At 40.5% G+C, this 8,536-nt stretch overlaps 1 protein-coding gene across 1 annotated transcript in view; it reads right to left on the bottom strand.

Moving 5' to 3' along the window:
- Positions 1–316: 316 nt before the first annotated feature.
- The window catches only part of LOC109878878 (ski oncogene-like), a 106,177-nt gene continuing 97,957 nt past the window's right edge, over positions 317–8,536 (bottom strand). Inside the window, exons 5-6 of the mRNA XM_020471071.2 lie at positions 8,283–8,513; positions 317–5,642 (exon numbers count right to left, since the gene is read on the bottom strand). Coding sequence (XP_020326660.2) covers positions 5,463–5,642; positions 8,283–8,513 — 411 coding nt within the window. The 3' untranslated portion in view covers positions 317–5,462. The remainder of the gene's footprint in view (positions 5,643–8,282; positions 8,514–8,536) is intronic.

Below are 8,536 nucleotides of genomic sequence, written 5' to 3'. Positions count from 1 at the left end.
GAAGGAATAGATAAATAAGCCAAGCGTTTTCCTCATACTATATATGCGTCATTAATAAACGAGAAAGCATACATTTACCTCTTACATAAAAATATTTCTAGAATTGTAAAGTTGATATAGTATTAGCAGCAGCGTAGGGCTAAAATATACATGAGGATGAGGGAAAAAACCTGCGAGGTGGCGATAGTTCTTGTGTGACCCATTTCTACCATTACTTGATGAAACATTGAATTTGGCCTTACTGCTATTAACCCATAGAAACACATTGAATAACAAATTCATACAGTTCATTCAGAAAGTATTCACACCCCATGACTTTTTGTCACACAATACCCCATCATGTCAAAGTGGATTCATATTTCTATACATTTATACTGATACGTTAAGAATGAAAAGGTGAAATGTCTTGAGTCAATAAGTATTCAACACCTTTGTCATGACAAGTCTAAATGTGTTCAGGAGTAAAACTGTGCTTAACAAGTCACACAATATGTAGCATGGACTCACTCTGTGTGCAATAATAGTGTTTAACATGATGTTTAATGACTACCTCATCTCTGTACCCCACACATACAATTATCTGTAAGGTCCCCTAGTCGAACAGTCAATTTCAAACACAGATTCAACCACAAAGACCAGGGAGGTTTTTCAATGCCTCACAAAGGGTACCTACCTATTGGTAGATGGGTAAAAAAACAGACATTGAATATCCCAGACAATGAATATCCCTTTGAACATATTAATTACACTTTGGATGGTGTATCAATACACCCAGTCACTACAAAGAGGCGTCCTTCCTAACTCAAACGACGGAGAGGAAAGAAACCACTCTAGGATTACACCATGAGGCCAATGGTGAATTTTTAAAAAGTACAGAGTTTAATGGTTGTGATAGGAGACAATATTGTAGTTCTCCACAATACTAACCTAATTGACAGAGTGAAATAACTTTTTGTCCTGAATAAAACATATTACTGAGTACAATTCTCCATATTTTCAAGCAGTGTGGCTGCATCATGTCATGGGTATGCTTATAACCGTTAAGGACTTTTCAGGATAAAAAAAAGAAACAGAATGGTTCTAAGCACAAGCAAAATCCTAATGGAAAATCTGGTTCAATCTGCTTTCCACCAGACACTGGGAGATGTATTCCCCTTTCAGCAGGACCATAACCTACAACACAAGGCCAAATCTACACTGGAGTTGCTAACTAAGAAAACATTGAATGTTCCTAAATGGCCGAGTCAGTTTTGACTTAAATCTACTTGAAAATCTATGGCAAGACCTGAAAATGGTTGTTTAGCAATGATCAACACCCCATTTGACCGAGCTTGAAGATTTAAAAAAAATAATGATGGGCAAATGTGGCACAATCCAGGTGTGGAAAGCTCTTACAAACGTACCCAGAAAGACAGCTGGAATTGCTGCCAAAGTATTGACTCGGGGATGAGAATACTTATGTAAATTAAGATATTTCTGTATTTCATTTTCAATAAATTAGCAGAATTGTCTAAAACATGTTTTCACTTTGTCATTATGGGGTTTTGTGAGTAGATGGGTGAGATAAAACATATATTTAAAACTGGAACACAACAAAATGTGGAATAAGTCAAGGGGTATGAACACTTTCTGAAGGCACTGTACACTATCTGATATTGAATATATTGTAAACAATATATGAACTGGTGAAAAAAGTATTTCATTATAAAGACCTTACAGTAAAATAAAAATGGAAATAATTGGATAAGCAACATGTTTATGTAGAGAATATTCTCTAATGCACTGCAATAACTGTTTTTTGAAACAGGTTCTTGGTTAAAACACAAGCCAAAACAAAACAAGATGTGAGAAAAGATTTGTTTTGGATAAAAAGGAAACACCATGTACATATATAATACAATATTGTAAAAATGAAAGATTATATACACTTGTAAATTCTTATTTTTAAATCTTCACACTGGCTAGTTTTATCTGTTTCACTGTTATTGCTTCTTCTTTGTCCTCCATTTAGCAAAATGGTTCTTATTTAAAAAATAATAAATCATTTATCCGTTTTTTTCTTTTACTTGGGAGCAAAGAGCCAATGTCGTCATTTTCTCCCTTTTTTTTGTAGAAAACCATGAAAAGGAAACTACAAATATCAATTCACTCGAGTGTAAAAACAACTATAAAATGTACCAATTTTAGGTCTGCAAAAGTCACAGACTCAGTGTCAGTCTCTAAATAACATTGACCTTTCTAATGTTTGTTAAGACATGGGGCTTGGACATAATGCCTTCTTCACTAGTTAGAGATGTCCACCTTTGGATAGACAGACCAAATCACATAAAAATGGTAGGTCATCTTTTTCTACAACCTAGAGTGAACCTCATAATACCGCATAGCTATGGTATCTGTTGATACCTAGAATTATTTTTGACATGCATATCTCAAAAAGAACATTTCTGAATGAATTAAAGGGATCATTCAAAATGCCTCATTAGATGTTTTTTTTTTTTTTTACAATTATAAAGTCGTTAAATTGTTTCTGCTCAAAAAGAAGAAGAGTAAATGTAATTACCACCTTAAACTGCATTGGGTTAGAAATACTGGGGGGAAAAAGCTGCATCTTGTAGCTTGAGCAATGTAGTCAAGTCAGGCCTATCCAGAGGGATTAGTGCAGAGAGAAGAGAGAATGAAAATGTCCCCTCTGTGGACAGTGTCTGCACTGTGTGACAGGCGTGACAGCTGCACTGTGACGGTAATGACATCCCATGGTGGAGTTGACTCTTGAGCACGTTCCTACTGAGGCCAAATACAAAACAGTTACTTCATCGCCAGTGTTCCTGATCTGGAAAACCCTCTGCCCACTTTCAGGCACTTGAGGTTGTCCAGCATTGTGTTTGAACTTCAGGTTGTGTTTTTTTGCGTGTACGTATAAAGTTTTTTTTCTTGAACTATGTAATGAACATGGTTAGATTCCTCTAGAAAAGACAGGCTTGCTGTACAACACAATTACAATCCTTACATGTACAGTATCAATGCCCAATAATGACTATATGCATGGCAAACCTTCTCAAATGTCATGCATATGAATGAAAATATATGAGTTTTCTATTGGGAAAAAAGGAACATAAGAAACAAGCCATAAAAATATCCCACATTTAAAACAACAACATCAACAACCAAAGGAAAAAAAGCATAAACACAATGTACATTGTAATTTGCATCGTTCCCATTCTGAACTGGAGCATTATAAAATGTACTTTTTATTAATCCTCTTTGTGTTCTTTTTTCTGGTAAATATATGAGCAATGTGTCTTCAGACTGTCATAATCACTGCCTTCCTATGAATGGTCTAAAAGCACTGTGTTTCACACCTTGGAACGTGGATGAATCGTTGTCGTATTAATAAATACCAACATTTTAGGAGAGTTGGGCGCCCATGCCATTTTCTCTTTTGCAACCCTACATCCCACTGTCTTTAATTGTTAATTGACAACAAAAATGGTATGATTAGTGCCAAAAAAGATTGGAATTACATTTTTCCAACAGCCCAAACTGTATCAGCAAGCAAGCATGTAGACCCCTTTTCTCTCTTTTTATTTACAATATTTAGTCTTAAACACATGATTACATTGCATTTAAATGAGTTGCATATAATAACAAAATGCTCACTTGTATTTGTATTGTTGTTGTCATGGATATATCCTCTCCAATGTAAGATTGAAGACAATAATGGGAGTATAAGGCATTATAACAGTATTTTGTAATGACAAAGTGCGATTCATTATTGTAAAAAAACAAAACACATATATATATATATTTACATACCATCATTTAATTAAAAAATAAAATGTTGTGGTTCTGGCTAAAGGCGCCACTTCCAGACCTAAAATCATAGTATTCAAAAATTGTATTTTCGATCTTCATTTGAGCAAGTCATGCCAACTCTCGCTAATCAAATGGAAAGCAGTAAAGCCGGGTTCAGCTAGTTTTAACCAACAGTCCCAGGGGGAAACCCAGCAGAAGTCCTGTGTACAAATCTGGGCTTCAGATTGCACCCAGATACAAAATGATCACAAAGTTTATCTTTATAAGATAAGACTTTTGGGTTTTAACCCAAATGCTCACAAACACATAATGAAGACAAGTGTGTATGCTGTTTCGGTGTGTTGTTAATATCTAAATGAAATGCTCACTCTAAGAGGTGTGCCAGAACACACAGATACAGCACCTGTGTCAAAGAGAGAAAACATCTAGTCCAATGCAATCCTCTGACCCCTTCCATAGTAAACTTCATGATGTATTAATGGAATAGTAGACAAGCGTTATACTTTTCCTCAATGGATCAGAATGGCCTCCTCTACACACCGACTAACCATGATGGCACTGGTGGTAGTTTGTCTTGCTTGCTGTCTGTTAATATTTTTTGTAAATCCATATTTTTTTTGTCTCCAAGCTCTTATAGCACAAAGAAGCAAAGAAAATGTTTTCGTACATTTTTTTTACATATCGTTATGCAGTCTCTTAAATAGCTTATAAGGTCATGAAATTCTCCAACTTCTTCACGGGAAACGAAGCAGAAGCCCTGCTGGGGCACGCCTGAGGAGTCCAGTCCTACTTCCTGGCTCCTCTGCCATTTTGACAGCCCTCCATTTTGTCTCTAAACAGGCCAGTTGTAAAATTATTGTATTATTATCTTTTTTTTTTATCATAGAAAAGTTTTTATCCAAAATGTTCACCAGTCTCTGTCTCAGAAAATACAGGCTCAACAAAATGTTGTGCTAAATATATATATATATTTTTCTTCTGATCCAATTTTCAGTTTGTGGAGGAGAGGTGCGTTTCAGTGCTTGTCCTAGTAACAACTTGGTACATGTACAAATACCAACAACTAGTAACAACTTGGTACATGTACAAATACCAACAACTAGTAACAACTTGGTACAAATGTACAAATACCAACAACTAGTAACAACTTGGTACATGTACAAATACCAACAACTAGTAACAACTTGGTACATGTACAAATACCAACAACTAGTAACAACTTGGTACAAATGTACAAATACCAACAACTAGTAACAACTTGGTACATGTACAAATACCAACAACTAGTAACAACTTGGTACATGTACAAATACCAACAACTAGTAACAACTTGGTACATGTACAAATACCAACAACTAGTAACAACTTGGTACATGTACAAATACCAACAACTAGTAACAACTTGGTACAAATGTACAAATACCAACAACTAGTAACAACTTGGTATATGTACAAATTTATTTGATTTCCTTTGTTTCTCTCTCCAAGGATGCATCCAAGCACTGATACAATTTGTGTGAGGATGGATACACGCACACATAGAGGTTTGATATTTCTACTTTTCTCTATTCTGTGTCGGTCGTCTCAGGCGTAGTTTTATTTTGGGTGCTGATAGTGGGGGATTGGCGCGGAGTTGTTTATGGGAAGGGTTAGTTGTTGACGGGGTTGTCCTCGGTAGGCGTGTTCTGCTCCTTGGGCCACAGCTGCCGCTGCAGCTCCTTGACCACTCTCTCCAGGTGTTCCCTGGCTTCCCGCTCCTGCAGTAGGTCTGCCCGGAGCTGCTCGCGGTCCGCCTCGGCATGCTGGAGCTTCATCTGCAGGTCCTCGATCTGGAACCAAACAAAAAGCACCATTAAAGGTTGAGCTGAGGACCCGGGCTATATGACTGGTGTGTCTACTTTCAGGGAAGGGTTGAACTGAGGACCCAGGCTATATGACTGGTGTGTCTACTTTCAGGGAAGGGTTGAGCTGAGGACCCGGGCTATATGACTGGTGTGTCTACTTTCAGGGAAGGGTTGAACTGAGGACCCAGGCTATATGACTGCTGTGTCTACTTTCAGGGAAGGGTTGAACTGAGGACCCAGGCTATATGACTGGTGTGTCTACTTTCAGGGAAGGGTTGAACTGAGGACCCAGGCTATATGACTGGTGTGTCTACTTTCAGGGAAGGGTTGAACTGAGGATCCAGGCTATATGACTGGTGTGTCTACTTTGAGGGAAGGGTTGAGCCGAGGACCCAGGCTATATGACTGAGGTGTCTACTTTCAGGGAAAGGTTGAGCTGAGGACCCAGGCTATATGACTGGTGTGTCTACTTTCAGGGAAGGGTTGAGCTGAGGACCCAGGCTATATGACTGCTGTGTCTACTTTCAAGGAAGGGTTGAGCTGAGGACCCAGGCTATTTGACTGGTGTGTCTACTTTCAGGGAAGGGTTGAACTGAGGACCCGGGCTATATGACTGGTGTGTCTACTTTCAGGGAAGGGTTGAACTGAGGACCCAGGCTATATGACTGGTGTGTCTACTTTCAGGGAAGGGTTGAGCTGAGGACCCAGGCTATATGACTGGTGTGTCTACTTTCAGGGAAGGGTTGAACTGAGGACCCAGGCTATATGACTGGTGTGTCTACTTTCAGGGAAGGGTTGAACTGAGGACCCAGGCTATATGACTGGTGTGTCTACTTTCAGGGAAGGGTTGAGCCGAGGACCCAGGCTATATGACTGAGGTGTCTACTTTCAGGGAAAGGTTGAGCTGAGGACCCAGGCTATATGACTGGTGTGTCTACTTTCAGGGAAGGGTTGAGCTGAGGACCCAGGCTATATGACTGCTGTGTCTACTTTCAAGGAAGGGTTGAGCTGAGGACCCATGCTATATGACTGGTGTGTCTACTTTCAGGGAAGGGTTGAACTGAGGACCCGGGCTATATGACTGGTGTGTCTACTTTCAGGGAAGGGTTGAACTGAGGACCCAGGCTATATGACTGGTGTGTGTACTTTCAGGGAAGGGTTGAGCTGAGGATCCAGGCTATATGACTGCTGTGTCTACTTTCAAGGAAGGGTTGAGCTGAGGACCCAGGCTATATGACTGGTGTGTCTACTTTCAGGGAACGGTTGAGCTGAGGACCCAGGCTATATGACTGGTGTGTCTACTTTCAGGGAAGGGTTGAGCTGAGGACCCAGGCTATATGACTGGTGTGTCTACTTTCAGGGAAGGGTTGAGCTGAGTACCCAGGCTATATGACTGCTGTGTCTACTTTCATCATTTTCTGTTGTTTCTTGTTAACTACCTAATATCATGCTTTGAACTCTTAAAACACACACACACTCACATACACACACACACACAAACACACACACACACACACACACACACACACACACACACACACACACACACACACACACACACACACACACACACACACAGTGGCCACATCCTTCCCTCTGCGCGTGCAAACCTCTATGTCTCTCCACATCCTGCCCAGAAACACATTAAGACAAGCCCTAACCCTAACCCAGAAACACATTAAGACAAGCCCTAACCCTAACCCAGAAACACATTAAGACAAGCCCTAACCCTAACCCTAACAAGCCCTAACCCTAACCCTAACCCAGAAACACATTAAGACAAGCCCTAACCCTAACCCAGAAACACATTAAGACAAGCCCTAATCCTAACCCTAACCCAGACACACAACAGTGAACATTGGGACAAGCCCTGACATAGACCTAACTTAGCTGTCTCCCCAAAGCCTGCAAATGCTATAAAAACAATAAACATTTTAAACATTCACTCAAATAAAGGCTTTTATGGTAGGTTGTTATGACAGGGCTTTATGGCAGGGCTTTATGACAGGGCTTTATGGCAGGTTGTTATGACAGGGCTTTATGCCAGGGCGTTATGGCAGGTTGTTATGACAGGGCTTTATGACAGGGCTTTATGACAGGGCGTTATGGCAGGTTGTTATGACAGGGCTTTATGACAGGGCGTTATGGCAGGTTGTTATGACAGGGCTTTATGACAGGGCTTTATGACAGGGCATTATGGCAGGTTGTTATGACAGGGCTTTATGACAGGGCTTTATGGCAGGTTGTTATGACAGGGCTTTATGCCAGGGCTTTATGACAGGGCTGGAAAGGGAATTGTTCTTTTTAGAGAAACTACAGACGGGAATTGAGCGTACCTCCCCTTTGTTTTGTCTAATCTACATTTCCCATGATGCTTAACAGGAACTAGACATCTCTTCCTGTTTCCTCTTTGGGTTACACCCATTTATTTTTGACGGAGGAAACATTTTTTTTCTCTTTCCCCATTGACCATGAGAAGACTTAGCCTTAGTGTTAGACAAAAATGATGCAATTACTCTGAGGGCTAGCTTCCGTTCCGAGTGTTTATGTAATCGGGCTCAGACTACAGACACTGCTCTGTCTGGGTTTGAGTTGCCCGTGTCTGTGTGTTGTGTGTGTCCTCACCTGTGTGGAGTACTTGGCGCGCAGGCGACCTGCCTCGCAGCCCTTGTCACACACTCTGAGCTGCCGGGCATGCTCCAGCTCCCTCTTCAGATGCACGCGAGACTCGTTTGCCTCCTTTATCTTTTTCTCGCTCTCGGCACGAAGGCGCTCAATCTCCTTCCTCAGGTTCCGCTTGGCCTCCGTGGCCTCCCTGAGCTTCTCTTTCTTAGCCAATCGCAGGAACTCCAACTCCTAGGGAACAGTTCACACATGAG

This window comes from Oncorhynchus kisutch, linkage group LG17 (genome assembly GCF_002021735.2).
Source record: "Oncorhynchus kisutch isolate 150728-3 linkage group LG17, Okis_V2, whole genome shotgun sequence".
NCBI lineage: Eukaryota > Metazoa > Chordata > Actinopteri > Salmoniformes > Salmonidae > Oncorhynchus > Oncorhynchus kisutch.
This window is presented reverse-complemented; position numbering and strand designations above follow the sequence as displayed.